This window comes from Phocoena phocoena, chromosome 17, assembly GCF_963924675.1.
Source record: "Phocoena phocoena chromosome 17, mPhoPho1.1, whole genome shotgun sequence".
Taxonomy (NCBI): domain Eukaryota; kingdom Metazoa; phylum Chordata; class Mammalia; order Artiodactyla; family Phocoenidae; genus Phocoena; species Phocoena phocoena.
The window spans coordinates 45,046,758-45,070,643 of record NC_089235.1 but is presented as its reverse complement, the minus strand read 5'-3'; the positions used below and the strand labels follow the sequence as shown (position 1 = coordinate 45,070,643).

At 36.8% G+C, this 23,886-nt stretch overlaps 1 protein-coding gene across 1 annotated transcript in view; it reads right to left on the bottom strand.

The window, feature by feature from the left end:
• SPAG1 (sperm associated antigen 1) overlaps positions 1-23,886 on the bottom strand; it is a 99,026-nt gene that overhangs the window by 56,104 nt on the left and 19,036 nt on the right. The window contains exons 3-9 of the mRNA XM_065895420.1: positions 22,657-22,782; positions 18,640-18,704; positions 18,027-18,136; positions 17,320-17,425; positions 14,154-14,284; positions 11,099-11,205; positions 1,150-1,309 (exon numbers count right to left, since the gene is read on the bottom strand). Coding sequence (XP_065751492.1) covers positions 1,150-1,309; positions 11,099-11,205; positions 14,154-14,284; positions 17,320-17,425; positions 18,027-18,136; positions 18,640-18,704; positions 22,657-22,782 — 805 coding nt within the window. The remainder of the gene's footprint in view (positions 1-1,149; positions 1,310-11,098; positions 11,206-14,153; positions 14,285-17,319; positions 17,426-18,026; positions 18,137-18,639; positions 18,705-22,656; positions 22,783-23,886) is intronic.

Genomic DNA, 23,886 nt, shown 5'->3' with positions numbered 1-23,886 from the left:
CTGATGTATATATTTTACACTATATATTTTGCCACGAATGAAAACAAACTTATACTCCTTGTTCTTTCTTTAAAGTTGAATGACTTGAACATTTTATATTTCCCTAAAATAAAATATTCTGTCAAATTACTTAAAGTTGGTTTTTACCTGTGAATGATTTTCAGAGCTGACATTTCCCCTTCAGTTGCTCAGGGGCTCTCAAGAAAAAAGAAAAACTTTTCTCCCCTGGTCAAATGAAAAGGCAGATTTTTTTCCCCTTAAAGTTGATGTAATTTTCATTGTCTTATATTATGAAGATTAAGCTTTATATAGTCTAGAGTTTTTTTTAAATTACATCAAAAGTGAAATTGCATTTTTAAAAAAAAAATTGAGAGGCACGCATAGCTACAGGGCATTCCAACAGTGCATTCATTTTTAGGCAAACAACCCCTTTGAAGCCAACATATTTCTTTGCAACCAAGTAGCTATATATAAAACAATCATCTAAGAGATGGACATAGGTTAACTTGCAAATGGTTGGTGTCACAGAGGCAGCCATTTAATCAGGAATTAAATTGAGCACTAGAAAAGATGCAAGATTATGAAGAAAAATGGGTTTGGGAGATTGTATTAAGAAAAAGAATTTTTTTACAGTATGCGGGCCTCTCACTGTTGTGGCCTCTCCCTTTGCAGGGCACAGGCTCCGGACGTGCAGGCCCAGCGGCCATGGCTCATGGGCCTAGCCACTCCGCAGCATGTGGGATCTTCCCGGACCAGGGCACGAACCTGTGTCCCCTACATCAGCAGGCGGACTCTCAACCACTGTGCCACCAGGGAAGCCCCAAGAAAAAGATTTTACCTAGACTTATCGTGGTGATAATTTCACAATACATACAAATATTGAATCATTATGTTGTACAACTGAAACTAACATAATGTTATAAGTCAATTATACCGCAATAAGAAAAGAAAAGAAAAAGAAATGAGCTGTGTTAAGAAAAAGATGAAGGAAAAACCTGCTTGTAGACTTACAAGGTAAAGGCTAGAAAAATTTGGTAGACTAAGAATTTCTGTACAAAGAGAAAATTTGAGCCAGCTCATCATATAACAAGATAGGGTTGTGTTTTTTTTTTTTTTTTTTGCATAAACCAAAGAGAAAAGATGTCTTACTGTTATCTCCAATGCCATCTTCATGTTTTCTTCCACTGTCCTTGTCATTTTCATCTTCTGAGTTTTCTACTTCCTGAATAACCATCCTTTTTCCTTTGGTTTGAGTCTCAGATGCAGGTTCAGAATTTTTCAGATCTCTTTCAACCTCTAACAAGGTTTTCTGAAACATAATCGCCACATTAAAGAAAACTTTTTCCTTTAGTAAAAAGTATAACCATTCTTGCAGGTAAGAATATCAAGATATTAAAAAATGAATAAAGATAACTAAGATAAAGCTTCTTATGGTGGTCTTTTTCTTTTCAAACAACTTCACTGCTTTGTCTGATTAGAACTATACATGTCGACTGTAAAAAACTTAAAGCATAACAAGTATAAAAGAAGGAAGAAAAAAATCATCTGAAATCCTGCCACTCAGATAAACTATTGACATTCTGATGATCATCTTCCTGGATATATTTGTATGCATATACAAACAGAGGTGTCTAGTTTTATACGAATTAAACCATACTATACATGTTTTTTTAAGAGTCATGTTGAAAGTTCTTTAATATTTTATGCCAACTAGAAAATTTTAAAAATATATCAAACCATTGTGCTTCCTTCCTCATCTTTAACACCTTACTGAGGTATAATTGACATAAACTGCACATACTTAAAGAGCACAAGTTTTAATAGATTTTGATGTAATAATAAACATATCCACCATTCACAAAACGTTTCTTCCTATCTTTTTGTTATGATTCCCTTTTGCTCATCCCTGCAACCACTGTTCTTTGTTACGATAGATTAGTTTGTATTTTCCAGTTTTTTATATAAGTAGAATCATAATACATATACTCTTTTTGTCTGGCTTCTTTCACTTAGCATAATTATTTTGAAATTTATCCATGTCGTCTTATGAACCTATTAGTTCATTCCCTTTTATTGTTCAGTAGTATTCTATTATATGCTTACAAAACGATTTGTTTATCCATTCACCTATTGATGGACATTTTAGGCTATTTTCAGTTTTTGGCAATTACAAATGAAGCCATTATAAACATTCGTGCTTAAATCTTTGTATGGACATATGCTTGTATTTTTCTTGGTGAATACTCGGAGTGGAATGACTGGGTCATGCAGTAGGTGTATGATTGTTTTGTTTAACTTTTTACCTGTATTCCAAAGCAGTGGGATCATTTTATATTCCCAAGTTTCAGTTCTCCCACATGCCCACCAACACTTAGTATGGTCAATCATTTTCATTTTAGCTGTCTAACAGGTTTGTAGTGGTATCTCTTGTGGTTTTATGTTTCTCTAATGACTAATGACATTGAGCATCTTTTCATGTGCTTATTTTCCACTCACGTAACTTTTGGTGACGTGTCTGATCAAATATCTTGCTTATTTTTCATCAACCTGTTTGTTTTCTTATTATTGAGTTTTTAAAGTTCTGTATATATTCAGGACACAAGCCCTTTGTTGGATACATGATTGCAAATATTTTCCCCCAGTCTATGGCTTGTCTTTTTATTCTTCTGATAGAATAAATAAAAACTTTTTAATTTTGATGAAGCCCAATTATCAACTTTTTATAGATTATGCCTCTGTGTCACACCTAAGGAATATTTGTCTCATCCAAGGTCATAAAGATTTTCTCTTATGTTTTCTTCTAGAACTGTCATACTCCAAGTTTTATATTAAGGTATATGATCCGCTTTGAGTTAATCTTTACATATGGTTAAGGTAAAAATGTATCTGGTTAAGGTCTAAAGTTAATATGTAAACATGAACTTATGTTGGATAGTAAAATTAAAAGTGCTTTTCCTTGTTTCAATTTTTTTTTAGAATATTAAAATGCTAACTTTTTAATGAACATACCACTATAAAAAGGAAATACTATGGGGTCAAGATGTGTTCCTAAGCTGTACCCTAAACCTAATCCACTGAAATGCTGACTTGATAATTGCAGCTGATACAGTAGGGACATCAGCTGCCTCTCAGAAAGAGTTAGATAACCTGAAAGGTATGTGGAAACAGTGACAACTTATTGGTGGAAGACAGTTCTCCAGGGGTTTCCCATATTTCTGAATATATTGTAAGCAGAGGAGCTAAACCACCTTTGTTCTTTTTTTTTTCTTTGATTTATAACAACAGGAATTTATTTCTCAGTTCTGAAGACTGGGAAGTCCAAGTTTAAGGTGCTAGCAGATTTGGTTTCTGGTGAGGGCCTGCTTTCTGGTTCACAGACAGCTGTCTTCCTGCTGTATCTGCACTTGGTGAAAGGGACCTAGATTATCTTTTTAAGGATGTTTGTACTGAGAACAGCCCTGGGAAATAGAGAATGCCCTATCTGGGCATTCTGCCGCCCACACGGAACTTGGTGGCCAGGGTAACGGACATGAGCTTCAAGCTCATCGGCTTGCCATGCCATGAGTAGCAAAGTCTTTTGTGCCTGACCCAGGAATCTTGTATATTCTTCTAGGCCACCTTGCTAATTTACATGTAGGGTAAACTCTCAGGCCCTTCACAGCTCTTGACACTTACCTCTACTCCTTAGGATTGAATACAGATCCGCTAAGTGCATATCTGGGTCAGTTTACTGTTAGGGATGCTATGGTTATCACGCAAACTAAGAAATAAACACTCTTTTATGGCCGTCAAGCTCATGCTTAATCCTACCTAGGAAAGTTCCACACCATTTGCATAATAAATTGAACTTGGCTCAAAGAAAAGAATTGCCTACAAAGCTTCAGGAAAGAGAAAATTATTTGTCCTTCAGGAGTAGGTTTATGATTTTGGACAATTTAAGAGCCAGCTTTCTTCCACTTCAAATAGATGTTAACACTGGGACTGTCTGAGATGTACCTCTCTTTTTTTTTTTTAACATCTTTATTGGAGTATAATTGCTTTACAATGGTGTGTTAGTTTCTGCTTTATAACCAAGTGAATCAGCTATACATATAAATATATCCCCATATCTCTTCCCTCTTGCGACTCCCTCCCACCCTCCCTATCCCACCTTGCTAGGTGGTCACAAAGCACCAAGCTGATCTCCCTGTGCTATGTGGCTGCTTCCCATGAGCTATCGGTTTTACATTCGGTAGTGTATATATGTCCATGCCACTCTCTCACTTTGTCCCAGCTTCCCCTTCCCCCTCCCCATGTCCTCAAGTCCATTCTCTGCGTCCACCTCACTACAAATAACTCAATTTCGTTTCTTTTTGTGGCTGAGTAATATGCCACTGTTTATATGTGCCACAGCTTCTTTATCCATTCACCTGTCAATGGACACTTACGTTGCTTCCATGTCCTAGCTATTGTAAATAGAGCTGCAATGAACATTGTGGTACATGACTGTTTTTTGAATTATGGTTTTCTCAGGGTATATGTCCAGTAGTGGGATTGCTGTGTCGTATGGTAGTTCTATTTTTAGTTTTTTAAGGAACCTCCATACTGTTCTCCATAGTGGCTGTATCAGTTTCCACTCCCACCAACAGTGCAAGAGGGTTCCCTTTTCTCCACACCCTCTCCAGCATTTGTTGTTTGTAGATTTTTTGATGATGCCCATTCTAACTGGTGTGAAGTGATACCTCACTGCAGTTTTGATTTGCATTTCTCTAATAATTAGTGATGTTGAGCAGCTTCTCATGTGCTTCTCGGCCATCTGTATATCTTCTTTGGAGAAATATCTATTTAGGTCTTCTGCCCATTTGTGGATTGGGCTGTATGTTTTTTTGATATTGAGCTGCAAGAGCTGCTTGTAAATTTTGGAAATTAATCCTTTGTCAGTTGCTTCATTTGCAAATATTTTCTCCCATTCTGAGGGTTGTCTTTTCCTGCTATTTATGTTTTCCTTTGCTGTGCAAAAGCTTTTAAGTTTCATTAGGTCCCATTATGTTTATTTTTGTTTTTATTTCCATTTCTCTAGGAGCTGGGTCAAAAAGGATCTTGCTGTGATTTATATCATAGAGTGTTCTGCCTATGTTTTCCTCTAGGAGTTTTAGAGTGTCTGGCCTTACATTTAGGTCTTTAATCCATTTTGAGCTTATTTTTGTGGTGTTAGGGAGTGTTCTAATTTCATCCTTTTACATGTAGCTGTCCAGTTTTCCCAGCACCATTTATTGAAGAGGCTTTCTTTTCTACATTGTATATTCTTGCCTCCTTTATCAAAAATAAGGTGACCATATGTGCTTGGGTTTATCTCTGGGCTTTCTATCCTGTTCCATCGATCTATATTTCTGTTTTTGTGCCAGTACAATACTGTACTGCTGTAGCTTTGTAGTATAGTCTGAAGTCAGGGAGCCTGATTCCTCCAGGTCCATTTTTCTTTCTCAAGATTGCTTTGGCTATACAGGATCTTTTGTGTTTTCATACAAATTGTGCAATTTTTTGTTCCAGTTCTGTGAAAATATGCCAGTGGTAGTGTGATAGGGGTTGCATTGAATCCGTAGATTGCTTTGGGTAGTATAGTCATTTTCACAATGTTGATTCTTCCAATCCAAGAACATGGTATATCTCTCCATCTATTTGTATCATCTTTAATTTCTTTCAGCAGTGTGTTATAGTTTTCTGCATACAGGTCTTTTGTCTTCTTAGGTAGGTTTGTTCCTAGGTGTGTTATTCTTTTTGTTGACATGGTAAATGGGAGTGTTTCCTTAATTTCTCTTTCGGATTTTTCATCATTAGTGTAAAAGAATGCAAGAGATTTCTGTGAATTAATTTTGTATCCTGCTATTTTATCAAATTCATTGATTAGCTGTAGTAGTTTTCCAGTAGCATCTTTAGGATTCTCTATGTATAGTATCATATCATCTGCAAACAGTGACAGCTTTACTTCTTTTCCGATATGGATTCCTTTTATTTCTTTTTCTTCTCTGATTGCTGTGGCTAAAACTTCCAAAACTATGTTGAATAATAATGGTAAGAGTGGGCATCCTTGTCTTGTTCCTGATCTTAGTGAAAATGGTTACAGTTTTTCACCATTGAGTATGATGTTGGCCGTGGGTTTGTCATATATGGCCTTTATTATGCTGAGGTAAGTTCCATCTATGCCTACTTTCTGGAGGGTTTTTACCATAAATGGGTGCTGAATTTTGTTGAAAGCTTTTTCTGCATCTATTGAGATGATCATATGGTTTTTATTCTTCAATTTGTTAATATGGTGTATCACATTGATTAATTTGCGTATATTGAAGGTTCCTTGCATTCCTGAGATAAACCCCACTTGTTCATGGTGTACAATCCTTTTAATGTGCTGTTGGATTCTGTTTGCTAGTATTTTGTTGACGATTTTTGAATCTATGTACATCAGTGATATTGGCCTGTAGTTTTCTTTGTGACTTCTTTGTCTGGTTTTGGTATCAGGGTGATGGTGGCCTCAAAGAATGAGTTTGAGAGTGTTCCTCCCTCTGCTATATTTTGGAAGAGTTTGACAAGGATAGGTGTTAGCTCTTTTATAAATGTTTGATAGAATTTTCTTGTGAAGCCATGTGGTCCTGGGCTTTTGTTTGTTGGAAGATTTTTAATCAGTTTCAATTTCAGTGCTTGTGATTGGTCTCTTTATATTTTCTATTTCTCCCTGTTTCAGTTTCAGAAGGTTGTGCTTTTCTAAGAATTTGTCCAGTTCTTCCAGGTTGTCCATTTTATTGACAGAGTTGCTTGTAGTAATCTCTCATGATCCTTTGTATTTCTGCAGTGTCAGTTGTTACTTCTCTTTTTTCATTTCTAATTCTATTGATTTGAGTCTTCTCCCTTTTTTTTTGATGAGTCTGGCTAATGGTTTATCAATTTTGTTTTTCTTCTCAAAGAACAAGCTTTTAATTTTATTGATATTTGTTATTTTTTCCTTCATTTATTTTTCATTTATTTCTGATCTGATCTTTATGATTTCTTTTCTTCTGCTAACTTTGGGGGTTTTGGTTCTTCTTTCTCTAATCGCTTTAGGTGTAAAGTTAGGTTGTTTCTTTGAGATGTTTCTTGTTTCTCTTAAGGTAGTAGTGTATTGCTATAAACTTCCCTCTTAGTACTGATTTTGCTACATCCCATAGGTTTAGTGTCATAATGTTTTCATTGTCCTTAGTTTCTAGGTATTTTTTGATTTCCACTTTAATTTCTTCAGTGATCTCTTGGTTATTAAGAAGTGTATTGTTTAGCCTCCATGTGTTTGTATATTTTACAGATTTTTTCCTGTAATTAATATCTAGTCTCATTACATTGTGGTTGGAAAAGATACTTGATACGATTTCAATTTTCTTAAATTCACCAAGGCTTGATTTGTGACCCAAGATACGATCTATCCTGGAGAATGTTCCATGAGCACTTGAGAAGAAAGTGTATTCTGTTGTTTTGGGATGGAATGTCCTATAAATATCAATTAAGTCCATCTTGTTTAATGTATCATTTAAAGCTTGTGTTTCCTTATTTATTTTCATTTTGGATGATCTGTCCATTGGTGAAAGTGGAGTGTTAACGTCCCCTACTATGATTGTGTTACTGTCGATTTCCCCTTTTATGGCTGTTAGCATTTGCCTTATGTATTGAGGTGCTCCTATGTTGGGTGCATAAATATTTACAATTGTTATATCTTCTTCTTGTATTGAGCCCTTGATCATTATGTAGTGTCCTTCTTTGTCTCTGGTAATAGTCTTTATTTTAAATTATATTTTGTCTGATATGAGAATTGCTACTCCAGCTTACTTTTGATTTCCATTTTCATGGAATATCTTTTTCCATCCCCTTTCAGTCTGTACGTGTCCTTAGGTCTGAAGTGGGTCTCTTGTAGACAGCATAAGTGTGGGTCTTATTTTTGTATGCATTCAGCCAGTCTATTTCTTTTGGTTGGAGCATTTAATCCATTTACATTTAAGGTAATTATTGATGTGTATGTTCCTATTAACATTTTCTAAATTTTTGTCATTTGTTATTGTAGGTCTTTTCCTTCTCCTGTGTTTCCTGCCTAGAAAAGTTCCTTGAGCATTTGTTGTAAAGCTTGTTTGGTGGTGCTGTATTCTCTTAGCTTCTGCTTGTCTGTAAAGGTTTTAATTTCTCTGTCGAATCTGAATGAGATCCTTGCTGGGTAGAGTAATCTTGGGTGTAGGTTTTTCCCTTTCATCACTTTAAATATGTCCTGCCACTCCCTTCTGGCTTGCACAGTTTCTGCTGAAAGATCAGCTGTTAACCTTATGGGGAGTCCCTTGTATGTTGTTGTTTTTCCCTTGATGCTCTTAATATTTTTTCTCTGTATTTAAATTTTGATAGTTTGATTAATATGTGTCTTGGCATGTTTCTCCTTGGATTTATCCTGTATGGGACCCTCTGCGCTTCCTGGAGTTGACTATTTTCTTTCCCATGTTAGGGAAGTTTTCAACTATAATCTCATCAAATATTTTCTCTTTTTCTTTTTTTTTTCAGGGACCTGTATAATTCGAATGTTGGTGTGTTTAATGTTGTCCCAGAGGTCTCTGAGACTGTCCTCAATTCTTTCCATTCTTTTTTCTTTATTCTGCTCTGCAGTAGTTATTTCCACTATTTTATCTTCCAGGTCACTTATCTGTTCTTCTTCCTCAGTTATTCTGCTATTGATTCCTTCTAGAGAATTGTAATTTCATTCATTGTGTTGTTCATCATCGTTTGTTTGCTCTTTAGTTCTTCTAGGTCCTTGTTAAACGTTTGTTGTATTTTCTCCATTCTATTTCCAAGATTTTGGATCACCTTTACTATCATTATTCTGAATTCTTTTTCAGGTAGACTGCCTATTTCCTCTTCATTTGTTTGGTCTGGTGGGTTTTTACCTTGCTCCTTCATCTGCTGTGTGTTTCTCTGTCTTCTCATTTTGCTTAACTTACTGTGTTTGGGGTCTCCTTTTTGCAGGGTGCAGATTTGTAGTTCCCATTGTTTTTGGTGTCTACCCCCACTGGCTATGGTTGGTTCAGTGGGTTGTGTAGGCTTCCCTGTGGAGGGGACTGGTGCCTGTGTTCTGGTGGATGAGGCTGGATCTTGTCTTTCTGGTGGGCAGGTCTGCATCTGGTGGTGTGTTTTGGATTTTCTATGATCTGATTATGATTTTACGCAGCCTTTCTGCTAAAGGGTGGGGTTGTGTTCCTGCCTTGGTAGTTGTTTGGCATAGGGTGTACAGCACTGTTGCTTGCTGGTCGTTGAGTGGAGCTGGGTCTTGTCGTTGAGATGGAGATCTCTGGGATATTTTTGCTGTTTGATATTACATGGAGCTGGGAGGTCTGTGGTGGACCAATGTCCTGAACTCAGCCCTCCCACCTCAGAGGCACAGGCCTGACTCCCAGCCTGGTCACCAAGACCCTGTCATCCACACGGCTCAGAATAAAAGGGAGAAAAAAAGAAAGAAGGGAAGTAAAAAATAAATAAAGTTATAAAATAAAGAATAATTTTTAAAAATAAAAACAAAATTTGAAAATAATAAAGAAAGAAGAGAGCAACCAAACCAAAGAACAATTCCACCAATGATAACAGATGCTAAAAACTATACTAAAGAAAACTCCAAAAAACGGACAGACAGAACCCTAGGACAAATGGTAAAAGCAAAGCTATACAGACAAAATCACACAAGCATAAACATACACACTCACAAAATGAGAAAAAGGAAAAAAAAAAACATATGTATATCATTGCTTCCAAAGTCCACTCCCTCAATTTGGGATGATTAATTGTCTATTCAGGTATTCCACAGATGCAGGGTACATCAAGTTGATTGTGGAGATTTAATTCACCGCTCCTGAGGCTGCTGGGAGAGATTTCCCTTTCTCTTCTTTGTTTGCACAGCTCCTGGGGTTCACCTTTAGATTTGGCCCTGGCTCTGCATGTAAGTCGCCTGAGGGCATCTGTTCCCGCTCAGACAGGATGAGGTTAAAGGCTCTGGCTCCCTAAGGCCGGGGTCAGGCCGGGTACGGAATGTGGGGCAAGCCTGCGGTGGCAGAGCTGGTGTGATGTTGCAACAGCCTGAGGCGTGCCATGTGTTCTCCTGGGGAAGTTGTCTCTGGATCACAGGACCCTGGTAGTGGCAGGCTGCACAGGCTCCCAGGAGGGGTGGTGTGGATAGTGACCTGTGCTTGCACACAGGCTTCTTGGTGGCTGCAGCAGCAGCCTTAGCATTTCACGCCCGTCTCTGTGGTCCGCGCTGATAGCCGCAGCTCATGCCCCCCTCTGGAGCTTGTTTCAGCAGTGCTCTGAATCCCCTCTCCTTGTGCACCACAGAACGAGGCAAGAAAAAGTCTCTTGCCTCTTCGGCAGTTCCAGACTTTCCCCCCAGACTCCCTCCCAGCTAGCTGTGGTGCAGTAGCCCCCCTCAGGCTATGTTCACATAGCCAACCCCAGTCCTCTCCCTGGGATCTGACCTCCAAAGCCGGAGCCTCAGCTCCCAGCCCCCGCCCACCCCGGCAGGTGAGCAGACAAGCCTCTCGGGCTGGTGAGTGCTGGTCAGCACCGATCCTCTGTGCAGGAATGTCTCTGCTTTGCCCTCCACACCCCTGTTGCTGCGCTCTTCTCCGTGGCCTAGAAGCTTCCCCCCTCCGCCATGTGCAGTCTCCGCCCACGAAGGGGCTTCCTAGTGTGTGGAAACCTTTCCTCCTTCACAGCTCCCTCCCACTGGTGCAGGTCCCTTCCCTATTCTTTTGTCCCTGCTTTTTCTTTTCTATTTTGCCCTACCCAGGTAGGTGGGGAGTTTCTTGCCTTTTGGGAGGTCTGGGTTCTTCTGTCAGCGCTCAGTAGGTGTTCTGTAGGAGTTGTTCCACATGTAGATGTATTTCTGATGTATCTGTGGGAAGGAAGGTGATCTCCACATCTTACTCTTCCACCATCTTGAAGCTCCTCATACCTATTTCTTAAAGCTGTGTCCTAATCCTCAACATCATTTTTCCAGCAAGACTGATATCATTTTAACATAAATACAGAAATAGCAAACTATAGAATTAGGTGAGGTATTACTTTCTGTACTTACTTTGGCCAACTCATTATCAGGTTCAACAGCCAGTACTTTATTCAAATCTTTTATAGCTTCCTGGAGCTTGTTTTGATGTTTATACGTAGTGGCACGGCGCAGAAGAGCTGAAAATTTACCAAAATAAAAGACATACTTTAACATATGGCATTATGATTATAACACACTTTTCAAGTGTTAAGTATATATGTAACATAGAACAGTTTAGAATGCGATTGTGCAAACTACATCAACTTCCAACGACCTGGCCCTCTGGGTGCTCCAGTCCCTGCCAGCTCCTCCAAGGGCTGAGAGACTCGGTACCTCACCCCTCAGAGGCACCATGCTGTGCTACAATAATGGGAAGGTCTTCACTAAACAGTAACATGTTCCTCCTTATAATCATCACTCGTATTATTTCCACTTTATGAACATTTAGAAAACCCTTCCTTTAAATTTAGTACATTACTGACCAGCACCTGACCCAGAATCTGGGCTGTTAGTGAAATCTCTATAGCACAGGGAACTGAAGGAATCCTGGTGATTATGTCAACTAGGTTCAGAAATTGAATACTTTAGCAATTTGTATCAGGGTTTTTTTTTTTTTTTGTAGGTTACAATATCTAATTTGATCATTTTTTAATACTGAAATGAATGCCTTCCTAGTCCGATTGTTATTAATTATATAATGAGAGAATTTTGTGTAGTTAGACATGATTTTGAAAAGAATCAGTCTTGGTAATTCTGAAAAGTGAGATATTTATATCTGATTTAATACACTATTTTATTTTAGATTTTTTTTTTGATGTGGACCATTTTTAAAGTCTTTATGGAATTTGTTACAATAATGCTTCTGTTTTATGTTTTGGTTTTTTGGCCACAGGCATGTAGGATCTTAGCTTCCCAACCAGGCATTGAACCCACACCCCCTGCATTGGAATGTGAAGTCTTAGCCACTGGACTGCCAGGGAAGTCCCAATATGCTATTTTAAAACATAAATTTCACTAGTTTGATTTTAGTCCTAGAATGAGCCACGAAAATCTAGAGGATAAATCATTTTATCATAAGTGTAATCAAAATTGTAGCATAAGTACAAGTTTAGCTTTTACTATTACCACTCAGATTTCAGAAGGGATTGTCCATAAAGAAATATTCATGATATAACAAATACCATTTTTAAAGACTTTTTACTTTGGAAAATACTTTAGATTTACATAAAGTTGCAAAGCTAATAAAGATAGTTCTCATATACCTTCACCCAGCTTTCACGAATGCTAACATCTTATATAACGCCAGTATTTTTGCCAAAACTAAGAAAATAACATTGGTACAATACTGTCAACTAAACTACAGGCTTTCTTTGGATTTCACCAATTTCTCCACTAATGTCCTTTTTCTGTTCCAGGATGTAATCAAATACCACATTGCATTCAGAGCAATTATTTTTTGAGTAAAAAATAAAATTTTAAACAGGAAGATATTTATCCACTTAAGAAAACCTAAGACTTTTCAATGCTTTATGGCCATAATGATGGCCATAGTGGCTCTGTCAAATTTTTTTTTAAATAGTGAAGATTCTGGTGCTTAAGGAATTATTCAATCAAGGAAGAATGAAAACAGAAGGCCATTCTACTGGCAGAAGAGTAGCACAGTGGTTGAATGTGGGCTCCTGATGTCTCATCCAGTGTTGAGTCCTGGCTCTGTCACTTACTAGCAGTGTGATCTTAGGTGCGTTGTTCAATCACTCTATGCCTCAGTGTCCTTTTGTAAAATGAGTGTGCTAATAATAGTACCTGCACATTTACTGAGCTGTTGTGAAAATTAATGGAGTTAATACATGTACTACATGGCACAGGGCCTGGCACAGTGATGGTGTGGGCCCATCAGGAGATCGTAAAACCTTTACCAGGCACCTGCCTAAAGCTGGGAGCCCACCGGTACTCTGTGATAGAAACAACACACAGGCACGGGAGAACTCTACTGGGGAAAGGAGAGCAATCCATTATGATGACAGTCAGTCTGATGCACTGGGATCTACCCTCAGCACAACCATGGTTTCTGCCCATCCATGTTTGTAGGCATGTGAAAAAAAATTAAGTGGTTATATTTATCTGAATCCGTAAGTATTTAAAGAAATAGAATGAGTCTGTTATAACTTATGCCACTTCCTTTTGGAATGACTCCCTGATAACAGAAAAGGAGAGTGGAGTCTGACTTGCATACTTCAGGCTTGGACCACAGCAAGGTGGTGCAGTCACTGAGACAGGAAATCAGAACACAGGACAGGTGTTGGTGGAAAGATGTAGTCAGTTTTAGACACATTTAATTTAAAATGTCTATGGACATCTAGGTGGAAAAGCCCACAAAGCAGCTGGTAGAAAGTTCTAGAGCTCTGGTGTAGACTTATTGTATTACATTAATAAATATTTTTAAATCTATATTAAATTATACTTAAATTTATTTTTGAATAAAAAGATACAGTTCAATAAGCCAGTCACAAAAAGATAAATACTGTATGATTTCATTCATATGACATACCTAAAATAATAAAATCACAGAAACAGAAAGCAGACTGGTGATTGCCAGGGGCTGGGGTGGGTGGAGAGAATAGAGAGTTGCTGTTTAATGGGTGCACTTTCAGATTTTAAAAGTTCTGGAGATGGATGGTGGTGATGACTGCACAACAATATGAATGTATTTAATACCACCGAACTATTCACTTAAAAATGATTAAGGTGGTAAATTTTATGTTATGTCAATTTTACCACAATAAAAAAAAGTTGAAAGAAAAAAAAACACAAACCACAATTCAAATGCAAGCATGAGATATTTCTTTTAAAACACATGTACACTTTATTCAATCAGTCATCTGGGATTATTAGCTACTTCAATGCAAATAATTAGGAACTTAAATTCCAAGTTAAACTTGAAATTAAAAGTAACTTGAGGAAGGTAATGATTCACATATAGAAATATGAGTTTATCTGAAATATTTTTAGTGTAAATATAAGTGTCTACAAATGGTCTTTAACAGATCCTGTTGCAAATTTAAAGGTATTCTATAAACACTTTTACCCTTTAAGTTCCCAGGTTCTAACTCCAAGACCTTTTCACAATCCTGAAAAGCACTATTCCAGTTCTGTAGTTTGAGTTCCGCTTGAGCGCGATTGTTATAGGCTGCTACTGTGGGAAGCACTGATATGCTCCTGTAAAAGAAACACTTAATGGCAACAAGCAGATGACAGGAAAACATAAGATAGAGAAACTCATCTAAAGTTGTAAGTAAAACAATCACAGCTCGTGTTATGGGTACAATTGTGTCCCCACAAATTCATATGTTGAAATCCTAACCCCCAGCACCTCAGAATGTAACTATACTTGGAGATAGTCTTTAAAGAGATAATTAAGTTAAAGTGAGGTCATGAGGGTGTTCCCTAATCCAATATGACTGGTGTCATTATAAGAAGACGAGATTAGGACACGGACATGCACAGAGGAAAGCTCACTTGAAGACACAGAGAGAAGATGGCCATCTACAAGCCAAGGAGAGAGGCATCAGAAGAAACCAACCCTACAGACACTTTGATCTCAGACTTCTAACCTCCAGAGCTGTGAGAAAATACATTTCTGTTGTTTAAGCCACTCAGTCTGTGACAGTTTGTATGGCAGCTCTAGCAAACGAATATGGCTTGTATCATCAAAAATAATAACATACAATTCTATAAACATATTAAATCAATGTTTGGACAGATGCTTAAATATCCAGTTAAGAGATTTAAAGTTGACTCTGGCTTTAGAAGTGACATTATCACTTAAATACCCACAGATCTCTTAAAAACCCAGTTTAGTTAACATCAAATATCAAATACATATTTTTTTACTCTTTAGGGACAAGTTTCTAGTACAAAAAAAAAGGAGCAACCAACCACAACTAATATCCTTTATTAAGTTGTTATTGTGTTAACAGATACAAATTAGTCTGTAATCTAAAAGTAAATTTAAATCTAAGGAAATGATAATTTTATCAAAGGAATTTAATTGAAGGAAACAAGAGAGTAGTAGTAATTGAGGAATACAGACCTTAAGAGAGTAAATTTTGCTACATTAAGGGTATGAATGCAAAATAATTAATGAAAAGAATTTAAAACCTACCTGGCTGTTGCTTAAAAAACTGATTTGGAATGCTGTAAAATAATGTATTCCTAGATATAGGAAACATAAGGGTATTGGTGCACTAAATTTTCTAAATCCAGAAAAAAAAAATGGGAAAGTCACAGAAAGTGTCAATTTACTAAGATCATTAAAGATGAATATAAAGAAATTACACAGCTGGGTAGAGACCAAACATGGAAAATACATGTAAGAATAAATAACACGAGTACCTGACACTGAGTACTTCCCACATGCCAGGCACTAAACAGTCAACTCATTTAATCCTCATTATAATCCACGGAGGAGGCATTACTGCCCTTACGATTTTACAGATGAGAAAATAGATGTAACGGAAAGGTTAAGTAACATGCCCAAGGCCACAAGCTTGGAAATGGTAGAGTCAGGATCTAAATCCCAACTGTCTACTCCAGCACCTGTTCTCTTTACCATCGTGTTACCCTGCCTTTTAGCATGTTGTTTTATTTAATCCTCACAGCTGCTCTGAGGTAGGCACTGTTATAGTCTCATCGCATTGAGAAGACTGAGGTAAGAGAGGTGAAGAATCTACCCAAGGCCAGAAAAGTGGCAATTTGAGTTCCCTTAACCATTGCAATATGCTGCTTTAATTCTGCACCTCTGTGATTTCTTCAAAGAGGAAGACAAGAAAAAGTCTGTTCCCTGTAATAGGCAAGAGATTCTCCACTGGTGGAAATCTACAAAAAGACAAACAAAATTCCAGAGCTGACATCCACCTGCCTGAACAGGGGAGGCTGTACTGAACGAATGATACCTCAATATCCTCTTTACTTTGTATGTTCACTTAAACAGTTGAGCAAACTTCTTTACAGACACCAACAACATTAAAAAAAATTTTTCTTTCCAAAGGTGGAAGCAAGATTGTACAGAGTTTAGCTCTAAGATAGCATTAGTGGTTGTATAAGCACAGTTTGTCTCTAACAATATTTTAGGAAATTAGTTTACTTTTCATAGACTGTAAGAGCTTCATAAGTTCATGCAAGCGTACAATGAACATCTACTATGAACCAGGTACTCTGCTGGGTATTAGGGATACAATGATATTAAAAAAATGACAAGTGGGCTTTATTCTTACAGAGCTTACAGTCCAGTTAGTGCCAAATCACACACACTTGAATTGTACCTCCAACAAAGTAGAGTTAAGATTACTATATGGGTATGTAAATTGGGGGGGGGTTAAACTGAGTAGGGTGAAGGTTTAACCTAGCCTGAAAACTAAAGGCAGACTTCCCCAAAGAAGTGAGACATGGGCTGAGATCTGAAGAATAAGTCAGAATTAACTAAATCATGAGAAGAGGGGATAGTATGCTAGATGGAGGACCCAGCATATGCAAAGGCCCTGTGGTGGGAGGTAGCACCATAAGTACTAGGATCCAGGCAGTCTGACTATAGAACCTGAGTTCTTAACCTCTATGCTATATGAACTTTCTGTCGAGTTCCATTCAGACAGCTTCTATTTTCTCTGTAAAACAGTAAAGTTAGAACCTCTGTCAAAAGTGGGGATGAAGTGGGAGCTTGGACGTTTAAGGAAATTATTGAGAAAACAAGGCAAACACAAGTGAATTTATGATAAATCACAAGTACAATATCTTAAGTGGTTCTGACACTGATTATTTAGCTTATTTACATCATTTCAACAATTAAATTTAAATATTATCATTTTTTTAAATGGCAAGTTTTGCGCTTTCCTGATGGTGCAGTGGTTAAGAATCCGCCTGCCAATGCAGGGGACATGGGTTCGAGCCCTGGTCCAGGAAGATCCCACATGCCGCAGAGCAACTAAACCTGTGCGCCACAACTACTGAGCCTGCTCTCTAGAGCCCTCAAGCCACAACTACTGAAGCCCGTGTGCCTAGAGACCGTGCTACACAACGAGAGAAGCCACTGCAATGAGAAGCCCATGCACCGCAACGAAGAGTAGGCCCCACCTGCCACAACTAGAGAAAGCCTGCGCACAGCAATGAAGACCCAACACAGCCAAAAAAATAAAATAAATTAATTAAAACATAGACAAATAAATGGCAAGTTTAAACCACAATGAAAATCTGCTCACCGAGTATAATACATCACAGCCTCTTCATAATCTCCTGCGTTAAAAGCTTCATTACCTTTCTCCTTTTCATGAATAGCAAGAAAATCCTTTTCCTTCTCAGTTAGACCTAGAAATAAATGTTACCTGCTATAAGTAAAAATATAACTTAGTACAACTTTAACAAATTTAAACCCAAGAATGCTTATTTTAACAGAAGCAGAAAATTATAAAATAAATAAAACAAGATAAAAGTTTCCTAAGTTTAGAGATATTTCTTTTCTTTTTTTTAATTTATCAGAATTTTTGAAGGTTTAGATTTTTTGAATAATTGTTTTGTTTTACTTTAATGGTACTATACACCTGTGGACTTCAAGTGAAAACAACCTGCTCCATCTTTTTGTTTTGAGGCAAAAAGAAAAAAATTTGAGGGATTTGGAGGAAAAAGATGATTTGAAAAAGGGAATGAAAAATGAATTACAGTAAAAAAAATAGGTTTACATATATATTTTTAAGTCTTACTAAATTTAAATATCGTAACTCTTACTCATAAAATTAAGAAGTTAAAGGATAGAATGGATTTTGTTAGAGGTGGTAAGCTCTTGGAGAAAATCCATAAACTTTTCATGGAAATCTGCAGCACTTAAAGAGAATGTCTTTGGGTCAACAGCTTTTATTGTATTTCAAAAAATTTAGAGACTACTAAATTATTCTTATTTTCCCCAAATTACCTGCTGTATCTAGTCTTGTCTCAATTTTAGACAAATGCAACTTGTTGTTTACTACAGTTTTTTCTTTGTAATCTTCATCAATTTTCGCACATTCCTTTTCCACGTCAAATCTTAAATGAAAGAATAATAAAACTAGAAAAAAAAAGCTCAATACAAACAAGAGAGTAAAATTTATTATTGATATTCTTGTATTTGTATCACCATGCCTTTAGAAATAATATTCCAAAAATATATGATAGGTTTGTATTAGAAGTCATCTCTATTCCTTCCTAGAAAACATGGAATTTAGTAAGAACTTAAATATTAATCAGACGTAAACTGTGTGGAACTTTGGTATTAAAATTGTGACCAATTTCTCTTTATTTAAAAATTTGTTATTTTTTATTTTGTATGGCTATAAGTATTACATTAGTTATTTTTGGTTACCCTTATAAATAAAAGGATGCAGTAGTTTTTTATTTAATGAAAAAACAAAATCAAGAGTGCTTAATCCAAATACTCTTAGTACTCTACTGACATAACGATATTTGATATGTTCAGGTTTAAAACAACAAAGAATTTATTACAGTATTTTATGGTAGAGAATTTTTATATACAGAAATATAAAACATACTTATCCCACTCTGCATAATCCCTTGGAATTTTCTTTTTAGCTGGTCTACTTTTAGAATTTTTTTCCTGAAAGAAAAAATTATATTTTATGAGATATTTAATATAAGATTAGCAGATTTTCCTATAAATGTGTAGTACTGGATTAAGGTACACAAATTGAATGGGTAAGAAAAATAGGTACCCTTGATGTTACAACAACTCCAGTATTATAATTTTTTTAACATAATAATATACAGCAGGTTAAAAAGTAATTTTAAATTTGTAGTTAATTATGAGAGTGGTGGGCAGGACTTTAAGTACATATATAAAATTTTAAAACTTATATGTGTGAAATGTGATTATTATTGATTTTTCTTATAATAGAAAAGTACTAAACTATCATTCATTCTTTTAAAACCTAGGCATTGAAGAAATAAGTATAACTACTTTGCTGTGTTAGACAGAGCTGTTTTGCTTGCAATGACAGACACCCAACTTGAACTAATTTTAGTTAAAAAGAATAAATTATTGGCTTATGTAACCAAGCTGATGAAAGGGCAGGGGTATTTCTGGATAAAGGGTTCATATACCCTCTTTCTATAGCTCTCCCTCTCTCCCCTTTTCTCCTTCTCTCCCCCCAGAAGTCTCTGCTTCTCTCTCCCTGATTTTGTTTTCCCTGCTGTCTGCTTGCTTTTATGTAGTTGCAAATGTGGCCACACACAGTCTGGGATTATAACCTCACAGGCCTCCCAATCAGAAAGGAAAAGGAGAGTGACTTTTCTCTCCATCTTTAGTTAGAGAAATCCCAGGGAAGGACTCTGGCTAGCTTCAGTTATGGGCCCATCACTGACCAAGCACTAGCTTGGTGCTACTAAGTGGCTCAACCCAGGTCACATGTCCACTGCAAGCACCTTGAAGGGAATGGGAGGAAAGCAAACAACAGCTCACAAATAGTTTCTTTTTTTTTTTTTTTTTTTACAAATAGTTTCTTAAATGATTTCTTAAAAGTCATAATTTGAAACCATCTGAATGGGTCATTTATACAAGCACGATTTTGTATCATTGGTCATTAGGAGTTACACAGATCTTCCAAATATTCCTACATTTCATTATACAATTAAAAAATCATATCTGTTAAAATCCTCATGGAGTTCACCGACAGGCACACGCAAAGATGCTCAACATCACTAATCATCAGGGAAATGCAAATTAAAACCACGAGATATCACCTCACACCTGTCAGAATGGCTATCATCAAAAAGACCATAAATAACAAATATTAGAGAGGATGTGAAGAAAAGGGAATCCTTGTACACTGTTGGTGCATCCACTGTGGAAAACAGTATGGCAGTTTCTCAAAAAACTAAAAATAGAACTACCCTACGATCAAGCAATTCCACTCCAGGGTATGTATTTGAATAAAATGCAAACACTAATTCAAAGAGATGCATGCACCCCAATGTACACAGCAGCATTATTTACAATTGCCAAGATCTGGAAGCAACTTAAGTGTCTATCAACAGATGAATGGATAAAGAAGAAGTAGTGTATACAAACATAAAAAAGAATGAAATTTTACCATTTGCAACAACATGGATGGACTTGAAGGGTATTATGCTAGGTGAAATAAGTCAGACAGAGAAAGACAAATACTATATGATATCACTTATATGTGGAACCTAAAAACTAAACTCGTGAATATAACAAAAAGGAAACAGACTCATAGATACAGAGAACAAGCTAGTGGTTACCAATGGGGAGAGGGGAGGGGGAGGGGCAAAACCAGAGTAGGAGATTAAGAGGTACAAAGTATTATGTATAAAATAAATTAGCTACAAGGATATACTGTACAACACAGCGAATATGGCCAATATTTTATAACTATAGATGGAGTATAACCTTTAAAAACTGTGAATCACTGTTATAACACCTGTAACTTGTATAATATTGTACATCAACTATATCTCAATTGTTTAAAAGTAAAAAAAAAAAAAAAAATCCTCATGGAGCTCATCATAAAAGTCACTAAGCGTCTCCCTTAAGGGGAAATTTTTTTTGTCACAAGTAGGTATTTGAGAGCCCCCAATAATATGAAATACTCTGAATTCTACCTGAAAGCTCAGGTTTTAGCACTGGCAACAAATACTGTTCATTGATTTCTTTGAAGTGATAGACCATTGCACTATTTCCAAGAAAATGTCTGCCCAAAACTCAACTCTGAATAACTATAGCTTGTCTGCCAGTCATTTCTTCAAGTAAAAATTGTTCCAGGAAAGAGTTGCTATTTCGGCTGGCGGTCAATCACACAAGTGCTTTTTCTTATGATAACCATATTTCATTTCACAGTGAAGTGCCTTCTGTGTACTCCTCATTTTGTCACACAGAGTATTTTTTTAACATCTTTATTGAAGTATAGTTGCTTTACAATGGTGTGTTAGTTTCTGCTGTATAACAAAGTGAAGCAGCTATACATATACATATATCCCCATATCTCCTCCCTCTTGCGACTCCCTCCCACCCTCCCTATCCCACCCCTCTAGGTGGACACAAAGCACGGAGCTGATCTCCCTGTGCTATGTGGCTGCTTCCCACTAGCTATCTATTTTACATTTGGTACACACAGAATGTTAAAAAGATATGTCCTCAAGATTCAAGATTTAATGACAAAAAAGTTTTATTGTTTCATCAAAGACACTTTTAAGTTAAACTGGAATTTTTTACTATGAGTGCACAGCAGTGGAGAAAACAATGACCACTAGTCCAGTTGGTGCCACTGCCTTGATTCATGGTAAGGCACCAGCAGGTTTACCCTCAGTGCAAATGTCAACCGAGTGAAAGAGACAAAAGCATCAGCATTATTTTTTAAAATAACATTGACTTTCTGGATCCCCTAGAAGGATCTCTGGGACAATCAGCATCCACGGGCCATACTTTGAGAACCACTGTACTACTAGTCTGTCTATTCCTACTGTACTATAAGCTCTTTGAGGACAGAGACCAAATGTTTTTTGTTGTTATAGTTTCAGGACACAGACTTAACACATAATGGGTGTTCAATAAATACGAATTCACTGATTACAGACAGTAGTATCCTTCCTATACTTACTTACTTTGTACCTCAGTTACCTGAGTAATTCCTAATGAGTAAAAAGACCCAGGAAGGTAAATTACCAAGGAGCAGAGTGATGAAAAGGCTATGAATGTTTTTCAAATAAAACTGGGTACTCAAAGAAGAGACGAGAAAAACAAGAATGACTCAACCCAAAATGAAGAAACTTAGGTAAGCATCCTCTTAAAGATGATAGGAATAAAAGAAAAAAAAAAAAAAAAGAAGGGCAGAGGGAATGGAATGTGTGATCCAAGCGAAAGCCCACTGGAGACAAGGGCTGGTTTCTATAATATCAGGGTCAGGTGGATGCCAAGAAGCTCAATTTTAACTTGAAGTTAAGTGAACCTGGAACTCCAACAAGCCCCTTCTCTATGGAAGCCATGGGTTACCAAGGAGAGATCTGCATGGCAAAATAGGGACCAATCTCAGAGGAATAAAAATGAGGGGCTGGAAATGGGGGGAGAAATGCACTAAACAGAGAAATGATATCTATAACTGCTTGAAATCCATGTTTAATCGGTTAAACAGATTAATTCAGCTGTTTAATGCTTTAAATCATACTTAATTGTGTAATAAACTACTCCCTCTATACCTCTATTGGGTACATGAAATTACTCCCTGAAACTCTCACACACTGAATTGGATCTTAAGTACTCATCAAAACTTGTCAGAGTAGAAGAGACAGAACAGCAAAAGAAAAAATGAGGAAGGTGGTAAACTCAAGATGCAAGCCTTCAAATGAAAATACTGTTTGATTTTGATCTCCAGGTGAGGCCTACTCCAGAAGGTGATGACACACGATCACCTGAAAAAAAATCCCCAGCTGCCTACAAGACATCACACTTCGGCTACACTGATTAAATCAAGATAATGTTCTTAATAAACAACTTTCTCCCCCTACCACTCACACCCCACACCAAAAAGGCCTACCTTGGCAACATGAAGATGGCTGGTTGAACCACGAACTGGAGGCAAATTATCTTCCATTGCTGGAAATGTTTCATTTTCTTGAAAGTGTATTTTATCATCTTCTTTTTTAATTTCTGATACCCAACTCTAAGAAGAAGAGAGGAAAAAAGAAGGTAAATATACAGTTTGAAATAATTAACCAGGCATTAGAAAGGACTGTACATCATCATAGTTTACTGTGGGTCAATTTTTAGGTGACAATTTGATCATGCCATTTTTCCCTACCTGAAATGCCCTTCTTACCCTCTCGTTTTTTTTTTCAACTGTAGGAAAATATACAATAACATAAAATGTATCATCGTAACTATTTTTAAGTGTACAGTTCAGTATTGTTCAGTATATTCATTGGAGCCCTTCCTACATTCATTGGTGCCCTTCCTACTTTATTTATCTTACAAGATCTTTTTCATCATCCCTTCCAGCAAACTTTCTCTGAACTTCCTGGTTGGGCTGAAAGTGTTCCTCCTCTGTGTTTAGCATAGATTTTAAATCCTCTATTTATTGTTTGTCCCTCTTACCACACTGTAAGTTCCTTGAGGGCAGAGCCTATGTCTTAATATCAAGAACCTTAGCACATCACCTGCAACTTAACATACAGATTAGATTGACCCAGTCTCCAACTCTAGCAGTTTGACAGAAGGAACATGCTCCTTTCTGTAGTTAAATATTAATTACTTCAGATTCCACTGATTTTTTTATATACAGTGGTCAGTATAAAATATACAAATAACAAGAAAGACAAAGAAGCAGAAAAACATTACCCACAGTCAATAGAAGCAGACTCATAGAGTGGAAGGATGTTGGAAGTAACAAATAGGGACTTACAAACAGCTACAGTAAATATCTGAGGAGGGTGGACAACATGCATGAACAATTGAGAACTTTGGGAGAAGAATGGAAACTTTAAAAAGATTTAATGGAAATCCTGAAAATGAAGAACTCAGTATCCAAAATGAATCTATTTGATTAACAGTAGAATGGACACAGGGAAAACGTGGACAAAAAGAGAATCAGTAATGTTATAGCAGCTGTGAACATTAACCAACTTGACCTAATCAATATTAAAAACTTCTATGTTATTTTCAAGAGCACATGGAACATAGGCCAAAAAAAGTCTCAATAAATTAGATAGGGGTGAAATTAGACAAAGTATGGTATCTGACCACAACAGACCTAAACTAGAATTCAGTA